At 43.4% G+C, this 25,297-nt stretch overlaps 1 protein-coding gene across 1 annotated transcript; it reads left to right on the plus strand.

The window, feature by feature from the left end:
* Positions 1 to 11,404: 11,404 nt before the first annotated feature.
* SLITRK2 (SLIT and NTRK like family member 2) lies at positions 11,405 to 14,441 on the plus strand (the record flags this gene model as incomplete). The annotated part of the gene is made up of 1 exon (XM_082609817.1): positions 11,405 to 14,441. The coding sequence occupies one exon, from the start codon at positions 11,405 to 11,407 to the stop codon at positions 13,940 to 13,942; it is 2,538 nt and encodes an 845-aa protein (XP_082465943.1). The 3' UTR covers positions 13,943 to 14,441.
* Between the last annotated feature and the right edge of the window lie 10,856 nt (positions 14,442 to 25,297).

Raw genomic sequence — 25,297 nt, forward strand, 5'->3', positions numbered from 1 at the left:
GAAATCTGCCTGTTTACCAAGGGCCCAGGGGATGTAGAGGCTGGAGTCACACAAGAACCACACGCTAAAGACCTCTAACTTTAAATCCCTCCCAGCTCTACCATCCTCCCGGTCTATGGAAAATTCAGTTGAAAGAGCAGTCGTGATGGTGTCTTTCTCACAGAAACCTCTATGTGATGTTGGCTCATTTCAACTAATCATTTTCTCAGGATACAGACTGTTGTTTGAGGTGTCAATAGTTTTCTTTGACAAAATATCTAATTGTGAATGAACAAATTCCCAAATCAGAAGAAAAAAAGGAAGGGAAGGAAGGAAGGGAAAGCGGGCAGGCAAACATACACAACACAAATTCTTAGGCTATCAAGTGCTTTTAGTCAACATCTATACCCAAAATAATCCCTGACATTTTGCAACTAGAAAGTTCTTCAAGATGACTAGTTACTTTGGTATTTCAATGAAAGATAACAATTGAACATGCGTGAAAGCAGCTTTGTAAATCTGCGGTTTAACTGTAGATCACTCGTCCTACACCCTTATATTTTGAGATCTTTCTACATAGAATTATTTGTTATATTAATATATCATAGCAGTTTTTTTAATGACTTAAGGTGCTATTGCATATTGATATTGAAAATGGATCAAGAAATTGGATAACTTAACTCCATATAGGTATTATGGTTCATTAGCATTCTGGGAATCGTTTTGGACAAACCACTTACTTAAAAATCAGTGGAAAAGCACAATTTGATGAAGCCAGGTAGCCTGTGATCAATATCATCACTACAGCCCAAGACTGAATTTGGCTAAGGGCCATAGCAGGGGTAACAAACGATTCCATTGCTGCCTAATACACCCCAATGTTGTCAATGTAAATCATAGCAGATCTGTTCTGACCCTTGAGTAAATCATATATTTGAATTCTAAGCAACTGAAACTTTAAATCAGGGACTCGACTCAGGCTTACCCCAAATTGTTCTGTATTACTTATTTGTATTTGAGAGACAGGAGTCATCTTAGGTTGAGTGGTTATATTTTATAAAAATTGTAAGCAGAACATCAATTCATTAATTTGACAATTGTCCTTTCTTGCTGCAAATAATAGCCAGCATTCATCATTTAGCAATACTGTACATGTCTCCTTAAATATTAGTATTTTTATTGAAAAAATGTATTAAAATAATATTCAGTATATTCAATATTATATATTGAAATATAATATTCAATATATTTAAATGATGGCAAACAAGTTGTCTAGTTCAAATAGTGCTGTTTGCCGACCTGTACCAACTAGACCAATATATAAAGAGATAAGGGGTCAGCATACTGAACTCATTATTCTGAAGCAATGATGTGTAGCAAAAAACAAGCTTGCTTTTCCCTCCTTTCAAAATATTACTAAAGTGACACTGACGCTACTACAGTACTTGAATTGCTGTGGCGATGTCCAGGGTGGGGGAAAAATCTGGTGATGATTGTGCCTCCAATTTTGTCATGCTTTCCTGGAGTTGCCCCAAAGTGATGTTTTTGAGAAACTCCATATGGTTCCTCCACCCCAGATAGACATCAGGCTATGTTTCTGAAAGATCTTCAAGGATATTTAGGTTATCAAAAGTGTCATGAAATTTGAAGCTTTTTTTTTCTTTTTAATTTGCCTAGGAACCATGGTACGACCACAGACAGCTGCAAAAGTTGTTTGATATATGTCCTGGAGCCATTATATTTGACTTAAAGGTGACTTCACCTGCAATAATCAGGTGACCTCACCTGCAATAATCAGGTGAATTGAGGTGTGTGCCAGGTGGCACTGTAATATCACTTAGGCAGCTTCCTGGGAGATGAAAAATGGAAGGAAAATAAAAATGAACTGATATCACATCTGAGTAATAAATCATCAAGATTCAAGGTAAAAAAAAATTCTTTCTCCTCTCATTGATTTGCAAAGATGGTTAAATGCTGCCTCCAGCTATTACTTGGAAATGATTTTATTTACTTTCTAAATCTTACTCACCTCCCCTCTGAACCTATAATTTCTAAACCCTGCTTCATTTTGTGCAAATCACTTCAAGGTAGATCTGGAGTGTGTCATCCTTGCTATTTTTGAATATTAATGGCCTTGTCCTCTTCACAAATGATGACTTTCTTAAAAATCAGAAATACTTAATGCAAATCCTTAGTAGCTGCTCTTTAGAAGTGGGGGTCTCGTGTGCAGACACTTTTGAGTGTTCCAGCAGAGTCAGCATTAAACTCTCTGCCACAGCACATACTTTACCTTATATTTATACTAGCCAAACATAAATACATAAATAAAATCAACAGAACTTAGTACAGAGGCTCGACTGCATTATACCATTCCAATAATGTGCAGTGTCAAACTCAGTAAATATGGTTTCCTCCTGAGTGCATTAGGTTGTATCTCCAGACCAAAACATAACTTGCAGCTGCAGTGAGATTAATAGGAAAGAATGTGTCAGGATAACTGAAATACCTATTAATGCTATCCTAAGTCTGATCTGTAAAATCTGTGGCTTTTGCCATGTATATTCACTCCCAGGTCCAGTAAGCTTAAATATGGTCCTAACTGATGAATCACTCTGCTCAGTCCCCACAGAGGGAGGTCTGGGACCCTCAGGGAGCAGGGCCCACCACTAAGTGACATTTGACTTGAATACAATTGGTTGAGAGCCATAGTTTTACTATAACTTTGCACCATACTCACTTCTTCTTTCTCTATTTCTAGTCTCTCCCTTTTGCTTTACTGCCCCCTTTCTCTGTTCTGTCCCATTTTCCTCCTCGGCTAGATCCAGTATGTCAGTGTTTTTCAAACTGTGAGATACGACCTGTTAGTCCCTCATGAAATCAGTTTAGCAAGCCACAGCCAGCAGTTTTTAAAATCAACTATGATAGAATATTTTAGGGTGCCTGGCTACGACAAGGGTAATATTGTTTCAGAAACTCTGGTTTCCACCCATGACTGTGCCCTGGGTCATGATAGAAAATATATTTCTTTGCGAAGAGCAGCACCAGTATGCATTGTCTGCCTCCACTGACGGTACTTGGGGTAGAAGAGGTGGCAGGCGGGCTGCAGGGTGTAGCAGACCATGAAGCAGGGCATCAGGGAGCCTGGAATCTTGGTCTTGCTCTGTCGTAAGTCATCATGTACATTATGTTCCTTCAATTTGTTTAAGTGTGAAATAAACGTAGGGTGTTTATACACACATATACATATCATATACACACTATATATATACATAAAACATGTATATATATACTATATAGTATACATATAGTGTATGTATATAAATATATGGCATACTGGTGCTACTGAAGAGTGGGAGAAGCCAGGGATGCTGCTAAACCTCCCACATTGCACACGCCAGCCCTCCACAACAAATACTGATCTGGTCCAAAATGTCAATTGTGCCGAGGTTGAGAAATCCTGATATACACACCTATTCAGCTATTTGGAAAAAATCTAGGGAAAAGATGAAATGCTTTCAAGTTTTCATTTGAATGTTTGACATAATATACCTCCAACCAGAATAGTAAATAACTTTTTAATCCTGGTTCTATTATCCAATTTCAATTAAAACAATGTTTTCTCACTAAAATCATTGCTTTGTATAATTTACTTAAGAAGGGAATTTAAGAATTCCTCATTTCAAGAAGTACATATCTGTACCTCTTCACAACTTTCAAGGGTTTTTTTTATGAATCCCATCCTTACTGACGCCATATGGCAGGTGCTAGTACTCAATTATACACGTGAGGAAACTTACAGAGGAGCAGTGCCTGCTTGGGATTTGAACCCAGCTTACTGGTCTCCAAGGGTTTGGATATGTGTTTGATTAAAAGACAAACTATTCTGGGTCCTGGCCCAGCACTCTTCCAACCAAGCCTGCCAAAATAATCAAAATAATTGAATTGACTTGAAAAATATCCACACTTTCAATAGCATCACAGAACCAATGTCTACAATATCCTTTGAACTATAATTACCGGTATTAACGGCATGTCCTCTGTGTCTCGTTTCTTTATTTAGGAATCTGTCTGTCTCTGTCTGAACTCTTCTTTGAAACCTTTGGTTCAAATGGACAGTATTCCCAGAAAACAACTCACATCGATCGGTCTTAGACTTACTGACTCTGCATGAGGTTTCTACTTTGCCTTAGTTTGTAAATTTTTTAAAGCTTCGCAGCCCTGGATAGGTGTGGAAAAGGTGGAGAAGCAACATTCTCAGGCAAACTGTGTACTACACAGTAACTGTGCAACATTTGCATTGTCTTAGTAATGTATACACATTTAAAAAATTCATCCTAGATGAAATTTCTGATTTTCTCCTGATCTTAGATTGAAATTATAAAAGCCCAAGCAAAATTTAATTGTATTTCTGTATTGCCCCACTAGCATTGCAATCAGGGATCTCTAAGCCCTTTAGTAATAACTAATCAACAGAGAACAGCACACAAACACAGAGATGCCTTTACAATGCCACTACACCAAAGAATTAAGAATGCCATTTTTATTAATTCACAGAAGTACATTAATATGCATGTCTTTGATATTCAGTTATGTCAGGATTTTTCTCCCCTAACACAGAAACTTTTCGAAAAGTCAGTATAAAGCAGCTTTCAAATAAATTGGTACATTTAAAACTTTCACATGCTTCAAGCTCTCTTCTGTAATTATCTATGCAACAGCCCTCACAGAAAGTTCTGTATTGCTCATCATTTTGCGTGTGTGTGTGTGTGTGCATTCAGGACACCCTTTGAAACAGCTACCCACCTACTTGAAAATGTTATGCCGACAAAAAGAAAAGTCTACTCTTTTTTTTTTAATCTTACTATCAGTGTGGTCCCATGCAGAATGGCAGGCTGTTAAATGCTTTTCTGAAGGCTGATAAACATGTTAGACTTGCTTACAAGGCTAATTAAAATGGATGCATGCCATATTTTGCAAGTTTCTACTGGATCAAAATAAAATGTCGGTCTGTATCATTGATAGCCTGTTCCTCATCTAATCTGTATATGTTATGGCTTTTGTGTGTGTCCCCTTTGGCTAGGGACACACCACCCTTCTCAGTAAACTGTCTCCTTTTTCTCAGCATGACTGTCTCATTATTTCTGCCTTTGAATAGCCCCTCAGCTCTGTGTTGTGTGGTTGTTTATAGCCCCCATTAAATAACTACACGAAAAGATGACACAGTCAGAAATGAGGTAAACACAGAAGAAACAGTATTAACTGTTCTCAGTAATACTATGATGTGCCCAGGCTGCTGCTATAGTCTGTAGCGAATAGCACGTTTGATGTTTTACACAAATAAGGATATTAATAAAGAAAGGCAATGTTTCTGAATATGTAACTGTAAAATAGCCTGCCCATGTGCATATGTGAGACCCGTGTTATTCTGAAATTACTTATCTGAATGGCAGGGAAATCTCAAAAAGGCTTTCTCAGGACTGAAGTAAAAGGAACAGTAATGATCCTTAAAACCTCAGAGATATGATTATAAGAGATAATTCTTTGGACTATTACTAAGGTAAACTCTGCATATGTGCATAATATAAGATTATCAGTAATTTTCTATTGAAAAGGCCCAGCATGGTCTCCATTATGAAAAGAAAGCCTAGAAGAGAAAGAAGAAGCACAAAAGATTCCCCAGGGTAAGGAGAAGAATGAGGTAGAGGTCTGTGCCAGGAGAACGTGGTTTAAACGTATAGGAAATAACCTTGAAACAGACAAATCCCAATGCAGATTCATTAGCCCCAGAGCTAGTTTTTGCTCTAATTTTGCACCCCTCCCCTCCCCTCCCTTCCTATTCTCCACCACCCAGCTGGTGGATATTCTCAAGAATTGGGGTTTTACAGACTCCGCAGGGGGTATGAAAAGGACAGGGGACGGTGACGACTTTAATTAAGGCTGCTGTCCTCCACGACTGAAGGGGAAATGTCTCGGTGCCATCAAATCAGCTCCCTGCTCCTGTCTTAATACAACTGCAACTTTCTCCCTAAGACCCTGGCAGAGGGGAGGAGAGGCCCTGGGGAAAGCGGGTCTGGAGGGAACCGCAACGCTCTGGGCGAAAACCGCACCTCCCTCTAGAACTACAGTGACTCTTGCCCAGAGCGCCTTCCCGTCATCGAAACACAACCACCTGGACTACTGACAGGAGTGCAAAGAAAGGAGAAAAGGGAAGAGAGGGTGGCCCAAAGTCCGCTCTAGTAGATCCAGGCAACGTCATGAAGAATGAAAAGAATGGAAACAGGGACTGGAATGCTGCGAAGGGCTGGCTCTGGTGAAAGCGTTTGCACTGGTCTCGCCCGGCTCTACATTATATGGAAATACCGTGTTTACCGTCCTCGTAGGAGGTCCTTACAGATCTGCCCGCAAGCTGCGAGGACCGGGCTCTGACTAGTTAAGGGGAGGCAGCTGTCCCGGACCGTGTCCGGCTCGGAGGGCTGGCTGCTTTCATTTGTCCGTAACTTCCACCCTGTGGTCATAGTGTACCCCAGCAAACGGTCCTGACCGAGTGCCACCCTTATTTCACTTGACCGCGTCCGATCCGCAGCCCCCGGTGGAAGCTGCAGGGACTGGGCAGAGTTCCAGGCGAGGGGGGCCGGGAGGCTTGAGCAGCGCTCCGCGGCGCTGGTCAGAGAAACGGAGCAGCGGCTCCTTTGTGGGCCGGTCCATCCCCCACCCTGGTGCGCCGCGAGGACATTTGATCTGCGGGGTGATTGATAAATGCGGGCGAGGGGCCGCCGGCCCGCCCTCCCCTCTCTTTCCTCCTCCCCGCTCCCGCCCTCCTCTCCTCCTCCCTCCCGGATCCCTCCCTCCTTCCTGCCAGAAGCGCTGCCCGGCGGCGAGCCGCTCCAGTGGGGATCTGCCTGCCCTTGGGGGCGCCGCCCGCGCTCGCCCCCGAGCCCTCGCTCCCGGGCCGCGCCGGGCCGAGGCCGCGCAGCCTCCTGCGCCTCCCCGGGTCGCGGATGCCGCGGGCGCCTCCGGGGGAAGCTCCGGGCGGCGCGCTCGCCGGGTAAGTTCTGAGTACTCGGGGACGCCGCGGCGACGCGGCCGACTAGCTGGCTCCGCGCTGGCCCCTGTCTTTCGCGGCCACAGCCCCCGGCGGAGGGAACGGGCGTGGGCAGACGGCGCGATCCGCCAGGGATCGCGCGCGGGCGGCCGCCCCTGACCGCCGCCCCCGCTCCGGCTGTCCGGCCTCGGGACAGTCCGCGCGGGCGTGGTCCGGCTCTGGGCGTCGTGCGGCCCCGCGGCCACCGCTCCCGACGAGGACGCGGCGCCCGGGCCCGGGGGAGAGGGCAGCGCGAGCGGCCGTCGCGGCGGTGTGGGGTGAGGGCAGGGAGAGCTGCGCGAGCGGTCGGTGCCTGGGGCCCGGCCACGGGGGACTCGCCCGGCCCCTGGGTTGCCCGGAAGAGCCCTTCGGGAAGGGCTGGGCCGGGGGCTCCGGAGCGGGGGCCGACGGCGGCGGCGGGCGGGCGGTGGAAGCCCCCTCCCCGGGCCGGCCGGGCTCCGTTAACCCCCTCGCAGCCGGGGCGGAGGGGGACTGCCCGCCCGCCCTCACTCGCCGCGCCGGCTGGCGGCCCCGGAGACCCGAGCCCGGTTTCACTCGAGAAGATGCCAGTGAGACCAAGGCGACGGAGTTCGTGTTTCTACCTCCCTCGCCCCCGCGAGGACTGGGAGCCTTTGCCTTATTTTAGCGTCCGCCTCTGCCTCCCGCGGGCTCCGTGTTCACCCGGCGCCGTTCCGCCGCCTTAGGAGCGCGCTCTCCCCAGCGCGGTGCCGCGGCCGCTCCTCCGGAGACGCGGGGCCAGAGGAAACTTCCTTAAAGTGCTTTATCGGGGTGGAGGCTGATTTGTTCCCAACAACTGTGTTTGGGGAAACGGCTGCGGAAGCTCAGGGACGAGCGGGAGACGCAGGAGTAGTGGGAGGGTCCACCGACCCGTGTCGGCAGCTCACCGCGGGAGGGAGGGCTGCCGCCCCGCCGCGGGGTCCCCAGTGTCGTTACCCCAGCCCTCACCGCTCCGTTTCCCTCACCCCGTAGTAATAAGAATTTCAAGCGCCCCCTCATCTATCTACCCCCCCCCCAAATTCCTAATAGTCTCTGTTCTCAAGGAGTATTGACAGAGTCATCAGTGTCTTGAAGGAAATTACGATATTTGAAAACTGAAACTCATATTTGGTATTTCACTTTCAAATACAATTAAAAAAAACACATTGAAGTAAAACACCACCACTATTGAAGTTTAGGTAGATAGTTGTCTAATTCACAGTAAGCAGGAGTGAGGCTTTTTTTGGAGAACTGCTGGCCTGGGACTCAGAACTTCTGGGTTCTGTTTCTAATTTTATAGATTCTTGAACTTAAGCAAGTCAGCACTTCCCCTGGTTGAGGAATGTTTTCATCTATAAAATGAATCTGATTTCAGAGGTCTTGTCTAGCTCTCATGTTGGCGTCTACTTCAATGAAATATTAACCTAATTAATAAATGTTTGTTAAATGAATGACTGAATGAATAAACCATATCTCTCTAGGAATTATGTATATTTAATATTTGGAAATATGTAGAAACAAATGCCCCTTTGCTATGAAAGGAAGCTTAATTGTGCTCCCACTGCATCACCCCACTCGCATCTAATGATGCAATTGCCATGTAGGGTGGGAGACCATCGCAGGGCTGCCCCCTCCCCCTCTGTGGACAGTCCCTCTCCCGTTGCCCTTTGGCACAGGGAAGGGAAATTCGAGGGCCCGGAAGGAAAGTATGTTGCCCAAGGTGAAGCAAGAATTACTGGATGGGGAGGGCTCATGATGTCTGGCCCAAGGCTCTTCCCCAAAGGAAAAGCAGGGGGAAAGAAGAACGCCCGTGACAAATTGCGGAGGAGAAGGCCAGAGCCACCGGTTGCTTTAGTGCCTAAGTTTATAAACCGTGAGAGCCCTTCTTGGGGAGGAAAGAACTTGTATGGGTGGAACAATCCTAGGACCTGAGCTTCCTAGGGAAGGAGGAGGGGAGAAGCAGGGCGCTTTCTGTTCTCCGAAGACTGGCTTGCCTATGCGATTGCCCCTCTGCCACACTTGGTGCAGCAATGGGACCCTGTGTCGACTGCGGCAGGCGGGACCAAGAGGCGGGGAGAGCCAACTAAAGTGTCTGGCGGGACTGGCACATCGCTTGGTCATTTCCTCTTCCCATTCTCTTTTCACCCCCCTACTTTTGCTGCCTCATCTCCCCCATGCCCACCAGAGGCAGCCCCTGGCCCTTTCGGGAACCAGCAGACATTCCCATCTTGCAAATGGACTCCAACTGGGAGACTCCTGGGTCCAGGGGACCTTAAGATAATTAAGGAGAAATGAGATACTGAAGGCAAAAACCCAACACCTGGCCATTAATAATCCCGGGGAAAGGTTATCTGAATCCGATTAAATGTCAGGGCTGGGAGGGCCCTTATAAGTCCACCCCTTTTGCCCATGGGGGCGGGAAGATCCAGAAACAAGTGACACCTGGCAACAGAGCTGGATCCGAAGCCAGGTCTCCTGAGTCTCAGGCCAGGACTCCTTTCATTCCTCCTCTTTCTCAGGAGCCAGTCTTCCTGCATCTCCGCCTTCTGTTCCCTGGTTCCCTGACCCTGCAGCCTGGAGGGCTCAGCACCCTTTCCTGGGCTCCTACTCCCAGCTGAAGCTCAGCCTGGCAGTGCCTGTCTGACACCCACTTCTCTTCTCCTTCCTTAAGGCAAAAAACACACGTTTAAACCTCATTATCTGGCTAAGTATAAACCTCAGGGGGAGAAGGGTTTTGTTGTTGTTTATCTCAGTCTATAAGCTAACGTTGAGCTGGCTTTCAGATTCCCGGCAAATATCTGGCCAGTCACCACCCAGAAAGTAATTCTCTCAGCACTGAAACAAAGCTCTGTATGTAAAGCATAAATCCCCCCAAAGAACTCCTCGCCCTCCCACACAGACACACCGGTGCACACACACCCCACTCTCCACACCAAGAGCATGTGAGCTAGGAGTTTGGCAGGCGGGCCCCAGTCCTGTAGCAAAGAGACACATCTACACACACACACCACACACACACACCCCTTACTCGGAAGGATCTGGACCCCAGCTCGAGAATCTGGAATGAGACACCCCCGTGCGTACGCACGCACACACACACACACACGCACACACACGCACACACACACACACACACACACACACTGCCCCGCTGGAAGAGCCGGGAGGGAGGGGCGGGTGGAAGAAACCACTCGGAGGGGCCAGAGGAGTCCCGGCGGTGCCCCTCCTGGAGAACCCCCTCTCCAGGAGCTCCGCCAGCCGCTCGCCGCCCGCCGGGCTGGAGGTGGAGTAGTTCAGAAGCAACTGACGCAGCCGGGATTTGAGCTTTGCAAAGCCACTCGCAGGGAAGGGAAGCATCTGCCTCTCCCTCCCCCACTGCGCGCCCTCGATCCCCAGCCTGCCCCCTCCCCCCGTGACGTCACCCCAGCCCTGTCCCGGGGAACCTGCAAAGCCTCTCAAATTCAAACTGCCGGGCGCACTGGTGCCCCTGCCGCCGGATTGGAAGTGCGCGCCCAGTCTCGGTCGTCTCCGCTGCCCGCCGACCCAGCCGGCAGGCTTCGCGACCTCCCTGCTCAGTCGAACCCCCGGGTCCCCGTGGGCTCAGCTTCCCGCCGCTCCAACCCCCCTCTTCTTCTCCTGCCGCCTGCCGGATTCCTAATTTGTGCGCACCCCCCAGCAAAATTTAATCCACCGACAGAAAGCAGGGCATCCTTCCGTAAGCGGCGTCTCCTTTTACCTTGCTCTCCCTCTCTTTCCGAAGATGCTAAACTACCGGCGGAGTGCAGAGGAGAGGGGTCCCGTCTTCTCCTGATGTGTGAGTAACCCCCACCGCGCGCTGTCTTTGCTCTTCCACCCTCTCCCTTCCCCCGCCGCCAGTCCCCTGATTTTCCCACCCCCTTTTTGCGCAGTTAAAAAAAAAAAAAGTAAAGCAATTTCTGCCGGGAGCCCAGGACGGGCTAGCCGCCCGAGATCTCTTCAAGATACCCCAGGGGAGGAGGAGGAGGAGGAGGAGATGGGCTGGATTTAGTAGGACACCTCGGTTACTAATGACTCCGCGGCTGGCTGCGACCCGCCGGGAAATCAGGTGCAAGCATGTGTGTTCCGGGACGCGTGTGTGGGTGGGCTGCGTGGGAGGGGAGGAGAGCAGAAAGCGCTTTGAAAAACGCAGTGATTTCATTCTGCCGTGCTGTCCGCTCCCCGCATTCTTCCTCCGTCCCACTCCACCCCCTCGCTTTGCCATTTTAATCGGGCTTCCGTGTTTCTTTCTCCCCCGCATCCCGCTCTCTCCCGCCCCCCTCCCCAAGGTTTGCCTGTAGGTACCTGAGCTGACACCGACGGTGCCTAAAGATGCTGAGCGGCGTTTGGTTCCTCAGTGTGTTAACCGTGGCCGGGATCTTACAGACCGAGAGTCGCAAAACCGCCAAAGACATTTGCAAGATCCGCTGCCTGTGCGAAGAGAAGGAAAACGTACTGAACATTAACTGCGAAAACAAAGGATTTACAACTGTCAGCCTGCTCCAGCCCCCCCAGTATCGAATCTATCAGCTTTTCCTCAATGGCAACCTCCTGACGAGACTGTACCCCAACGAGTTCGTCAATTACTCCAACGCGGTTACTCTCCACCTGGGTAACAACGGGCTGCAGGAGATCCGCACCGGGGCGTTCAGCGGCCTGAAAACCCTCAAGAGGCTGCACCTCAACAACAACAAGCTCGAAGTGCTGAGGGAGGACACCTTCCTGGGCCTCGAGAGCCTCGAGTACCTCCAGGCCGACTACAATTACATCAGTGCCATCGAGGCGGGGGCCTTCAGCAAGCTGAACAAGCTCAAAGTGCTAATCCTGAATGATAACCTTCTGCTGTCTCTGCCCAGCAATGTGTTCCGCTTCGTCCTGCTGACCCACTTAGACCTGCGAGGGAACCGGCTGAAAGTGATGCCTTTCGCCGGCGTCCTCGAGCATATTGGAGGCATCATGGAGATTCAGCTGGAGGAAAACCCGTGGAATTGCACTTGTGACTTACTTCCTCTCAAGGCTTGGCTGGACACCATAACCGTTTTCGTGGGGGAGATTGTCTGTGAAACTCCCTTCAGATTGCATGGGAAAGATGTGACCCAGCTGACCAGGCAAGACCTCTGTCCCAGAAAAAGTACCGGTGACTCCGGTCAGAGGGGCGGCCACGCTGACACACATGTCCAAAGGCTGTCACCTACAATGAATCCGGCTCTCATCCCAACCAGGGCTGCAAAAGCAAGCCGGCCACCCAAAATGAGAAATCGCCCAACTCCCCGGGTCACAGTGTCGAAAGACAGGCAGAGCTTTGGACCCATCATGGTGTACCAGACCAAGTCCCCGGTGCCCCTCACCTGCCCCAGTAGCTGTGTCTGCACCTCTCAGAGTTCAGACAACGGTCTAAATGTCAACTGCCAAGAAAGGAAGTTCACTAATATCTCCGACCTGCAGCCTAAACCTACCAGTCCAAAGAAACTCTACCTAACAGGGAACTATCTTCAAACTGTCTATAAGAATGACCTCTTAGAATACAGTTCTTTGGATCTCTTGCATTTAGGAAACAATAGGATTGCAGTCATTCAGGAAGGTGCCTTCACAAACCTGACCAGTTTACGCAGACTTTATCTGAATGGTAATTACCTTGAAGTGCTATATCCGGCTATGTTTGATGGACTGCAGAGCTTGCAGTATCTCTATTTAGAGTATAATGTCATTAAGGAAATTAAGCCGCTGACCTTTGATGCTTTGATTAACCTACAGCTACTGTTTCTGAATAACAACCTGCTGCGGTCCTTACCTGACAATATATTTGGGGGTACAGCCCTCACCAGGCTGAATCTGAGAAACAACCATTTTTCTCACCTGCCTGTGAAAGGGGTTCTGGATCAGCTTCCGGCTTTTATCCAGATAGATCTTCAAGAGAACCCGTGGGACTGCACCTGTGACATCATGGGACTAAAGGACTGGACAGAGCATGCCAACTCCCCTGTCATCATCAATGAGGTGACCTGTGAATCTCCCGCTAAGCACGCTGGGGAGATCCTGAAATTTCTGGGCAGGGAGGCTATTTGTCCAGACGGTCCAAACTTGTCAGACGGAACCATTTTGTCAATGAATCACAACACAGACACACCTCGCTCACTTAGTGTGTCTCCCAGTTCCTATCCTGAACTACACACTGAAGTTCCACTTTCCGTCTTAATTTTAGGATTGCTGGTTGTCTTTATCTTATCTGTCTGCTTTGGGGCTGGCCTATTCGTCTTTGTCCTGAAACGCCGAAAGGGAGTGCCAAGTGTTCCCAGGAGTGCCAACAACTTAGATGTAAGTTCCTTCCAGTTACAGTATGGGTCTTATAACACTGAGACTCAGGATAAAGCAGACGGCCACGTCTATAACTACATCCCCCCACCTGTGGGTCAGATGTGCCAAAACCCCATCTACATGCAGAAGGAAGGAGACCCAGTGGCCTATTACCGAAACCTGCAAGAATTCAGTTACAGCAACCTGGAGGAGAAGAAGGAAGAGCCAGCCACACTTGCTTACACTATAAGTGCCACCGAGTTGCTAGAAAAGCAAGCCACCCCAAGAGAGCCCGAGCTGCTCTATCAGAATATCGCTGAGCGCGTCAAGGAACTCCCCAGTGCAGGACTCGTCCACTATAACTTTTGTACCTTACCTAAAAGGCAGTTCGCCCCTTCGTATGAATCTCGACGCCAAAACCAAGACAGAATCAATAAAACCGTTTTATATGGAACTCCCAGGAAATGCTTTGTGGGGCAGTCAAAACCAGACCATCCTTTACTGCAAGCTAAGCCGCAATCAGAACCAGACTACCTCGAAGTTCTGGAAAAACAAACTGCAATCAGTCAGCTGTGAAGGGAAATCATTTACAACCCTCTGGCATCAAAGGATGCTGCTCCAAACTGTTGGAAGCACTGCATTTGCTTTCGTGTGTGTTTGTGTTCTCCCTTTCCCAGCCTCAGTGGGGGACTTTGAAGATGTTTGGGGGATGGGGTGAAGCAATGATACTGCTTTTTCAAGTTTTCCTTTAAATTATTTCTCTCTTGCTCTCCTCCCTCCCCCACCTTTTCTTTTCCTTCTCTCGTTAGGAATCATCATTGAACATGAATGTTTCTACAATGCATTTTTTTCATATATTTTGTTTATGGTTTTGTTTCCTTTTTCTTCTTTTATTTTTCCAGTGTGGGAATGGGAAGAGGAGATTATAGTGAATGAAGAAAGAGTAAGCAAACTTTTCAAATGAAAATGGATATTTAGTGTATTTTGTAGAAGATCTCCAAAGATCTTTTGAGACTATAAATTCTTTTGTAAATAATGATATATGGTATTTCCGTCTTCAGTTACCAAGCATAGTCACTAGGCATCACTTCTTCGTGTTAAAGTGCCTTTGCACTTCAAGTACATTACTTAAATGTTGCTTTTAGCTTTGATAAATTGAACATATTTTAATGTGTTGTATTTTTAAAATTAAAAACACTGTAAAATAGATCGAAATGTCAGCTACATTAAGTCAACGTACAGTTTGCTTGAGTTATAGAAACCGGCCTGTCATCAAATGATTCTAGTTCTAGGACTTTATAGATTTAACTGTAAAATATTTCCTTTCCTTTGGGTTTGTTCTAAGTGATTTTATTTAAGTCAACTAAGGGGACTTAACAGTGGACTAGAGGTAATAAAATGCCTCAGTTGGGATTAGTAATTCATTAATAAAATATATTTAACCCAATATCAGAGTGAATTGAACAATTAATGCCCTTCCGTAAATCGTTATTTTACACTAACATGGTCAGTGTTTTAGATTATTTTCCTAATTAAGAGTACATTACACAACTTGTAATATATTTTTTCTGCATTAGATATTTTTATATATTTAAATGAGAGTCTGTATTTCTAACTTTTTAATTGAAATTAGTATTTTTTCTGCCTATTGAAACATTTTCTATAAACACACACCAGTAGAGGCCGCCACACACCTCATTTAATAAAGACGTATGAGCCATTACATACCTTGAAGGAAGACTTCAAAGGTGAGATTAAGACTTCCCAAGTAAGTTCTTTGCAAATTCAAGGCAGCAGAGACAAATGTATACGTTAGTTTCTGTTTCTTTTAGGATTAAAGGTTAGACTCAGAATCCTTCTCAATGTTCACATTTTCAGAGAAAGCAGCGTTTTCCTCTTGAGCTTATGGAAGCGTTAACAGGGTGCTATCAAATGATGTACTCTTTGCATGTCCAACCTGATTAATAAGTACCTAAACCAAGAAAGTAGGCATCCTTTTTTTCCTGCCTTCTTTAGGCAAGGGTTACTTGAATTTTTCCATGTCAGCTTCAACAAGCTTTTGGTTTTGGTCTTAGCATTAAAATGATTTTAACTAACCAAGTCTACATAACGTTTATGAAGCCTTATTAGCATGTAAATAATTTTTAGATGCAAATATTATTGTGTGATTTAAACAAACAGCCCTTCTTTACAAAAAATAGTTTTATTTTGTCTATTGTAAATCCTTATGCAACTGGAATGGTGATCTGCATATAAAGTAGTCCAGCTTTTCAATTCCTTATTAAAGCAATTGATGGCGTCTGAAAGAAGCACACTGTTTCCTTTTCATAAATAGGTTACTGCACATAATAATCCTTTATTATCATGTGGAGATTGAAGTGGATCCTGATAACTTACTTTTAAGGCTTTAAAATGACTAATAGTTTATTATCTGTCACTATAAACAATTCATGAGATAAGCTTTCAATTAGAAATTACTTAAATCCAAATTATTTGGATTAATAACTACTGGTGCAAAATGGTTTTTATTTAACAATAGAAGGTAATTGTGTGTGTGTGTGTATATATATATATATATATATATATATATATATATATATATATATATAATGTAAAGTACATTCAGGAAAAAAAATGCCTTTAATGCCCTAAAATCTCCAAATATCTACAGTGACAAGCTAACATGTTCATTCTTTGATTAGAGATCATAATTCTTATTTAAATCCATTAGATTGAAGTTGAAAATGGTGGGCTGAAATGATCTACAGGAAAGTTAATGTACAGAGACTTTACATTTCATAGAAGAGGAGCAAGAGTATTTTACCAGTTGAACTTGGAGATAGCTTCTGGAAACCACCTCCTCTTATATACGTAAGAGTTTCAAAAATTCTCTCGTGGCATTGGTGCAGTGATAAATACAGAATACATAGGTAGGTATTTGGGGAAATGATTATGAAGGCAAATTAGTATACATATTCTATTAAGGTAGGTTTTTGGTTGACATTCTGTCACTAGAACTACTGATGTGGTGATTCCACTTCAGTGTTCATATTCTCCTGAAAATAAAGTCATTCCTGTAAAACACCATTATCCATAGAAAAACTAATTCATTAATTGTAAGCAGAGATAGCTTACTGTTCATTTAGTTACAAGACTCTAAAGAGGCCTCATGGAAGAACTCAGATTCATAAACTCTTTTGCTTAGTAACTATGGTTTAATTTTAGATTCTCATGCTTCTTAGATTTGTACTTTATTCTGTATTAGGTTTTAAGAAGAAATCATTTGAATGTGGTTCAGACTATTTCATTTAAAGGCATAATACATCATATACTGTGAAGCTTTATTGTTTAATGCAATCACAAACACTTCAATTTGATTAACTTATTAGCATCCCCACTGACTATATTGTTTTGCTTTACCCACTGAAGTGCTTTCAAACATATTTTACTTTAGGATTTTTATGTTTATCTCCTACAGCTGGATTTTGCTGTTTCACTTTTATTTCACATGCAGCTTGTAATGGGTATGAGCATCAGCACAGTGAAATGGTTCCAGCCAACAGAATACGATTTCCCCTGGCCCTGCCTGGAACAGATCTATATGTCTGGCAAATGGTAATTCCCTTTGATTCTAGCTCTTAATTAGTTGCTTCCGCTGTTTCTGAATATACCTGTGTCTGAGTTTGTATTGAAACACTCAAAAGCACCATTTCTCAGTCTGGACACAATTGCCAAAAGTCTAACTTGGTTTTGGACTTTGGTCAACCTGTGTGCCTTGTTACTTTGCTCCAGCAGTTGGTGAGTAAGGAAATGACCCTTCAGTTTCCTCTGCTTTGTCCTCTGACCTCTAAGGTGGTTTAATTTTTCTAAATATTTCCATGTCATCAAGGGCTCAATGTTTTATGGATTTTACAGAAAGTGTATAATGAAAAAGAGGGAGGTTCTGTGATTTTTCAGACTCTGGAAATTCATTTTGATTGGACACATTCCAGAAACATACTGGATTGGATGCTAGACTGAAGGAAGCCTTCCAGACAGTTCTCCTAATCCAGTCATTTCTTCATTCATTCAATAAGTATTTGAGTGCTTGCTTCCTAGGTGCCAGGCTCTGTGCTGTGTGCTGAGGGGGCACAGAGATACAGTAGACAGGCTCTCTGCCCACCTCCTCACCACCACCCCCCACATAGAGCTTAGTGCTAATAAAGGAAAACGTTATCTGAATGACAATCACCCAGAGTAAACTGTGGGAACAGCAGTGAAATGCAGGAAGTTGGGTTTTTAAAGGTGATTCTGTGCAATGAAGTATAAAACTGATATATCATAGGTTAGCTACTGTGTAGCCACCATTAGCATCTCTTTAGAGTTACACAGCTACAAAGGGAGAAAACCCACAAAAATAAAATAAAACAACTTTCTGCAGAAGAGGGCCCAATATTATGGCCTGAAGATAGCTATATACTTGTGCTATCTAATGATCTACATTGTAAAGATGACTTCCCAAATTGTAAATACAAAAATCACAAATATACTTACATTTTCTGGAATATCCATGTTTTAGAGGCAATATTTACTTTCTATTTCAGTGGCTTAAAATATAACATTTTGGCTTAAGTGTCTTTTACAGAGACAATAAGACACTTACCTAAATCCTGAGAGATAAAAATTAAGTACTGTATATAGGTGTACTTTGCTTCTCACAATGGTTGTGAAAAAAGTCACGTGTAAATTGAAGTTTTGTAAGTTAAATTGTATTTTAAATGCATTAGGAGAGCTGCCAGTTAGAGGAAACTTGTGAATCCTTTTATAAAGCAGAAAACCATTTTATAAGGCAAATAATCACTCTGTAATTTATCTGTTTTGTATGTTTGGAGTTTCAACATCGACTTTGCTTAAAACGGAGCCCACCTGCCTAATAAGAGTGTGTTTTGCCAATGCTGCTTGTGCTACCAGTTTCTCAGTTGCTAAGGGCTTATACTTGAAAATCAGCTGCAGTTTCGTGTGACTTGAGCTATGGGGCGATTTTATGATGGTGCAGTAACATTCCTGAGCAGTCTGAGTAGCCAACCCATTTCAACTCCATTGAACACAGGACTCTTCTGCTCAGCAGCATCTCCTCTGTCAGACGTGGCCATGATTCATTAGAGGGTAGAGTGACTCCTGTATTCACATCCTATAAAGCGCTTAGAGTCACAGGTTTTATAATAAATGTATTATGTAAACATATTAAACTGCACGTGTGTTGGAATTTTTTAGCAGTATTTTAGCTTGAAAGTACTTGTACAAATACTGTTAGATTTAGTTGCAAATAATTGTTCTCAAGTTATTGGAATAAATGGCAAATGAAACAAGCTCTCGTGTAAATAGACTTCTGTGCCAAATAGTGACATTGTTTCAAAACATGAATGCCATATTTTGGGCTGTTAATAGGCAAAAGGAAATATTGAAAATGTGGTCAAATGACATTATGTCTTATTGGATAAACTTTATACAGTTATTTTGTGCTGTAGTTAGCTTTCAGTTAATAAATAAATATTCACTAAAAATAAACATTTGAGTTAGTTAGAAAAATTCATTACACTCTTGAGAGGAATTAATGACAAACTATTACTGGAACCATCCTCTTTGCCTTGATATATATACTGTTCAAATGTTTACAAATTTAGGTCTTCTTTATATAATTTACATATTAAGGGTAAAATGTGCTTTTCAAAACATATTAATACTTTTCCATTAATGCCCATTAGTATCAGTGTTAAAAAAATAAAACTAGAGAGAACAATAAAAACAATTCAAATAGAGCTGTCTCTCTAGGAATTGAAAGTTTGATTTCACACTCCCCCCTACCACACACATCCACCCACACAAGAGCCAACTGTTTTTCATTGTAAAATTCTATCTAATACAATAGGTGATCTAATAAATTTATATCTGTAAAATGAGAGAAAGATTGACATGCAAATCCAAGGAATAGAAATTATGAATCCATTAAAGAAGATGTTATTACTGTATTCCCAAAGACTAGAGTCAAAACAAATGAGAGGGAGAGAGATGCATTTGTTGCTGTAACTGTGGTAATACTATAGCAAGGCGACTTATTTGGCTTTTGCATTGGTTGAACATCAGAATATATCTGCCAGGTATGCTCCAATCACAAATGTATAACGTAACAAAGGTTTTGAGGTGTGTGTGATGGACAGGAGGACTTGAAACAAATTATCCTCTCTTGAGATTCTTAATTTGCTGTATGCATGATATATTCAGTTTATTCGTGTGGCCTTCACAAGTTGGTAAAACAATTGAAAGTCTCATTCTAGAGTGTTTTATTGAGCAGTTGGTGCTTAGCACACTAGATTATCTCATCCTTTACAAAGATGAGTGGAAGTGGAATGGGAATGAAAGGGATGTACAGCTCCCCATTCTGAACACATGTCATATAAGACATCAGCAAGTCATATGTGTCTGTTTATACTGGGAAAAGACCATCAAAATAGATGCTGTCATTACTGAATGGGGTCTGGAAATGCACCTGATCCGTGTTTCCCTGGGCAACCAGTATGTGATTAGTTATACATCATTTTTATTAATTTGATTTTTCAAATATTTTATGTTTGCTATCAACATTACCCTAAAAAGGAACATTTGAGCTAATTATCTGTCAGATCTAGTTACCTGGCATTTTTGGACATATTTGATCTTGACAGAATGTTGGCTACAGCATAAAGTATAAGGTAATTTCTGGTTCACAAAGTGACTGTTGGGCAGACAGGAGAGGTGAATGGGGTCTGCTCTGGGTAATCCTTGGCCAAGTCCCTCACTCCTCAAGCCCCCTTTACCTTCACATCATTAACACCTGACATAATGATTTGGAACTTAATAACCCTCCAATAAATATTTCCATAATGAATAAATGAATAAGACACTGGCTCTCATGTGAACACTGAAGAAGGGTGGAAAACTGAAGGATCTAAGTTCAAAGTGATTAGAATGGGTTCTTAGCTGTTCCAGGAAGTCCTAAACAAATATTTAGTTGGGCCATTTTCAGAGCTTATGAAGAATACACACACACACACACACACACACACACAAACACTCCATGAGGATGGCAGAGAAGTTATGGTGACACACAGGCAAGATCCAAGTTTATTACATGCCTGAGGGCCCGATTTTAAGTGATACCTGGGTCCGTCTATTGAACCCAATGATCTCATTCTAGAGTTAAAGTAGCTTTACTGCTGAGTGCTGATATTGACTTGTTATTGGCTTTTGGAATCCAGAGACTTAGTTGAGAGAAAATACACTCCCTGACAAGCTTGAATGATGAATTCTTCCAGATCTTATCATTTAGTTCTTCCTAGGATCTGTGTATTTGGTTTCTTAAGTCTTCCAGATTGGAGAGAAATTCTTTGGGTTCAGACTACATTAAGTCATATTTCTGTCAGAACACAGTTGTGTCATAAAGCCTGATTTATCCAAAATAAGAACTTATAGGTGATGTTTCATAGCAAAGAGTCCCAGGATCTGACGTTCTGATCTTCGTGCAGCTAAAAAGCTGTGAGGACAAGTCATAGTTCTCATTGGGGTCTCAGTTTTCCTCCCTGGGAACGGTGTTGATCTGGATGAACTTAATGGACATGCTCTATGATTCTAGGCTATTTGGGGAGTGACTGCTACACACAAAACAAACAGCACGTTGAGGCAATTATTCAGGAAATTCAAGCCCGAAAATCTCTTACCCTTCTCCTTTCTAGTGTCTAATTTGGACATAGCCATATTCATTTTATTTTTTACAGGATTCAAATGTACCATTTGTCTTGGGTTAATTTCTCTTCCTAAGCTTGACTTTAAAAATGTTTAAATCATTTTTCTTACTTCTTTGTAAATCACAACATTCTACTGCTTTGGGGGAGGGGAGGGAGGTGATGGGATTTTCATTTAGCTGTTTGGCAGGGGAATTTTCTATGGGGTTGATGAGTTTATTCTGTGTGATAATTAGGAAAGTCAAGCTATGAATCTATCTAGGAAGATCATATTATGTTTCAGGGCACAGAGCAGTTTTTCCCATTTGGTTGTTCATCATCCCACCCTTTTAGCCAGCTCTGCCAAGTTTCTTATCATCCGGGAAACTGATGGACCCTTGGACAACTCAGCTGAGCTTCAGAAATTCAATGATTCATTCCAGTGAGCAAAGCTTTTAGCTGACAAGTGGTGTTTGGCCTCTTCCTGATCATAAAATTCAGCCATAGTTTTACTGCTGGGCCAATGCGTCTCTAGTTGGTCAAATGGATTTTAACTGGAAACAAAGAAATAAAGCCCTCAATCTTGTAATATTCAGCTGACATAATTTTTACAAGGGTAGAAAAGAGGAAAAAACATTCAATCAAAAACTTCCTCTGCTTTCCAGGTGTCTGTGGGGCTTTTTAAAAACGCTAGCGAATGAAAGGAAAATCCAGCTACACTTTGCTTTGTGTTTTCTTCTTTCACGTTACAGAAGGTTGTGTAAAAGGAAATATAGGCTATCCTTGTCCAAGCCATCATCTTAAAAAATTTAAAAACTAGGATGCCGCTGAGATACTAAGGATTTAGAGTATAATTACATTTCAAATGTTTAATTTGAAATTTTGGAACAAAACCTATTTTATTTACTAAATAGATCTCTGAAAAGCAAGTACATTTTAAGCAATAATCTGGGTAATTTGAGAGCGGGGCTTGCTGAAGGAATCTTATTCATTTTAAACTGGATTTATTCAGATTTTGTTTTATGCAAATTCATCAGAAAGTTGTTCAGTTCTACTACTCAAACAGTTCAAATGTTCTGAAATTTTAAAAATAAGCTAATTATTCTGCTCTTACAGATTAAAGTGGGAGGATGCCCTACCTGTGTTGATGTAGTTTGTTGGTTTCCACCTGGACTTTCTGAGTTTCTATATCTAAGGATGGATATTTGTACAAAGACAAGGTAACGTCTTAGGAAGAGAGGGGTAAATAGATACTTTCTAGAATGATTTATAACAGAGGGCCAGGAAACGGGGAGTTTCACTAAATCTTCTTGCCTTGCCTCTCTGAAAGAAATCTTTCTCAAGCCTTGATCCCTGACCAGGAGACAAACATTTTCCTATGTGAGTAAGACTGTGGGTTTTACTGGGTTCTGCTTTGTTTTAGTCTTCAATCACACTGATTCTTTCTAAGTTGCTGACAAAGGAGGATCTGAGAACAGTGGGGGGACCATTTCCCAGAGAGCAAGGAGCCCTCGGATTTAGCCTCCATGTCTCTGCTAACTCTCCATGTGACACTGGACGAGTTCCTTCCCGTCTCTGAGCCCCAGTTTCCTCATCTGAAACCGAAAGTAGTTAGACTTAGCCTTGCCAGTCAAGAAAACAACTGAATAAAAATCAGCTTACTACTGGGGAAACCTGAAATCCACTTCAATTCATAAAATGTAGTAAATCACTTGCAAACTTGACATGTTAACTATCATTAATAACAAATTATTTTCAACAATCCTCACACTTGTTCTGTGACACACCAGTGAAAACATTTGGACTACAGTCTCATGATTTTCTTTCCCTCATCCTTATTCCAGCTCCTAAACATTATAATTGTATAAATCCATTTACACAAAGAGTATGAGTAATTTCTGGTAGTCCTTATGTGGTAACAGATTGTCTCTAGAAATATGATTTATGGAGTGCTCATTGTGTGCTGAGCACTTGAGCAGAGGCTGTGCACATCTAAAACAAATCCACAAGTGTTCCTGAAGGGCCAGCATGTGCCCAGCTCTGGGACGAGACTGGGGTGGGAGGGAATGAAAAAATCGGCTCCTGTGTGTTGGGGAGACATAACATATACATCAAAAGTAAGACGTGGCTCTTGGCCTCAGGGAATATAAAACCAAGTTGGGAAGATGAGCTACTTATCCTTGAAAGGGATAGGAGAGGTCAGGGTCAGAAAAGAAAAAGATCAGTGCAGATTACACTGGAATTATCTGAGAAGGCTGCTGGGAGGAGGCAGGGCAGAAAAAAAGAGCCTTGATTTGGAGAAAGGCTTGGGGAATCACCAAGCTTGAAAATGTAAACACAGAAATAGGCCTGCAAAGAAAACAAACTTATGGCTACCAAGCAAGAAAGGGGGGTGGGGATAAATTGGGAGATTGGGATTGACACATAAATACTACTGTATATAAAATTGATAACTAATAAGGACCTACTATATAGCAGAGGGAACTCTACTCAATATTCTATAATGACCTATATGGGAAAAGAATCTTAAAAAAAAGTGGATATATGTATATGTATAACTGAATCACTTTGCTGTACAACTTAAACTAACACATTGTAAATCAACTATACTCCAATAAAAATTAATTAAAAAAAAATAAAAGGCAATGTCATGGGAGAAAGATATTGCCCATATTGGCAGATGATATAACAATTTACTCTGAAAATTCAAAGAGAAGTAACAAATAATAAAAACTAGTTAAAAAGTTAAAAAAAAAAAGGAAGGAAGAAAGAAATAGACCTGCGAAGAATAGTGAAGAGCATGCAAGGCTGGTTTGTTGTACCTTTTGATGGCTTTGAAAGCCAGAGTAAGAAATTTGGACTCAATTCCACAAATAATGGAACGTTCTTCAAGCAAAGTAAAAATTGTATCAATAGAACTGTTACTATTTGTATAGGGCCTTATAAGTATTTCACATGCATTTCTATTAGCATTTGAGATGATTATATCTGGGTTACGATGATGAAACTGAGGTTTAGGGAGTTTTGGTACTTGCCCCGGTGACCCAGTGAGTGCAGGGAGAAACCACCTAATTCAAAAAGCACAGAGAAGTGCTTGCAAGCAGGCAGGCACTCTGGAGGCCACGTGCTGAGAGTTGAAACCCAGCTTTGCCACTCACCAGCCGTGTGACCTTGGACAAGTCACTTCACCTCTCTGGGCCTCAGTTTCCTCACCTGAAAGAAGGAGACAATGATCATATTTGCCCTCACGGGGTGGTTATGAGAATCAGTGACTTAATATTTGCAAACTAAAATGTATTTGTTAGACAAAACAAAAGGTGGCAGAGGTGTACTTTGAAACCAGTTCTGACTGACTTGAAACCCATGTCCTGTCCACACCATCACTGGGTCTCCCTGAATAAACAGAAGAGTGAGTCGTCTGGCAGAAACAGTGATCTGAGCATTAGGGCAGACAGAAGACTGTGGTCGAGGATGAGGGAAATGGGACGAAGATGAAGCCAAGGGACCCTGCTCTTATGTTCTGCCACAGACTGTCCACCAGCTAGGAGTACAGACCGATGGTTTAGAGAGCCATATTTAGTAACACGTCCATCTTTTATCTTCAGCAGATTCTTAGTTTAATAATATTTATATTCTTTAAGGGAAAAGCATAAGGCAAAATGGGTAAGGAAAAAAGGGCTGTTTCTTCATGAATTCTGAAGGGAGAGAGGCTCAAAAGGCTTGGTTATGAGCAGAGAAACCTGAGGCCATCTGGGGAGGCATTTCAGGCTTCCCTGAGCTTCGCACAGGCCTCTGGGTGGGAGATCCGCACAGGGCTGGGACTCAAGCTTGGAAGTGTCTAGAAGTGTCCCACACTTGGTCTAATGCTCTGCTGCTCTGATGGCTCTTGAAATTATGAAGAAGTTTTGAACAAGAGACCCTACATTTTCACTTTTCACTGGCCCTCACAAGTGATGTCACCAGGCCGGGGTCTATGACACCAGAGACTCAGTGAAGTTCCACCAATTCCTCCTGCCTAAGGCGGATCTGTGAGTACCAGGACTTCTACCTTCTGAACAGCCCGCCCCGTCTCATCTTTCTGGCGAAGTGTCTCTCATACGCCGTCTCACACTAAATGAACACATTTTATTTACATTTTAAACACATTTTATTTACATTTGACACAGTTTTTAGCTAATTCAGAAGGTGTTTGTGG

Source organism: Mesoplodon mirus (assembly GCF_964341445.2).
Source record: "Mesoplodon mirus genome assembly, chromosome: X".
In the NCBI taxonomy this organism is placed as follows: domain Eukaryota; kingdom Metazoa; phylum Chordata; class Mammalia; order Artiodactyla; family Ziphiidae; genus Mesoplodon; species Mesoplodon mirus.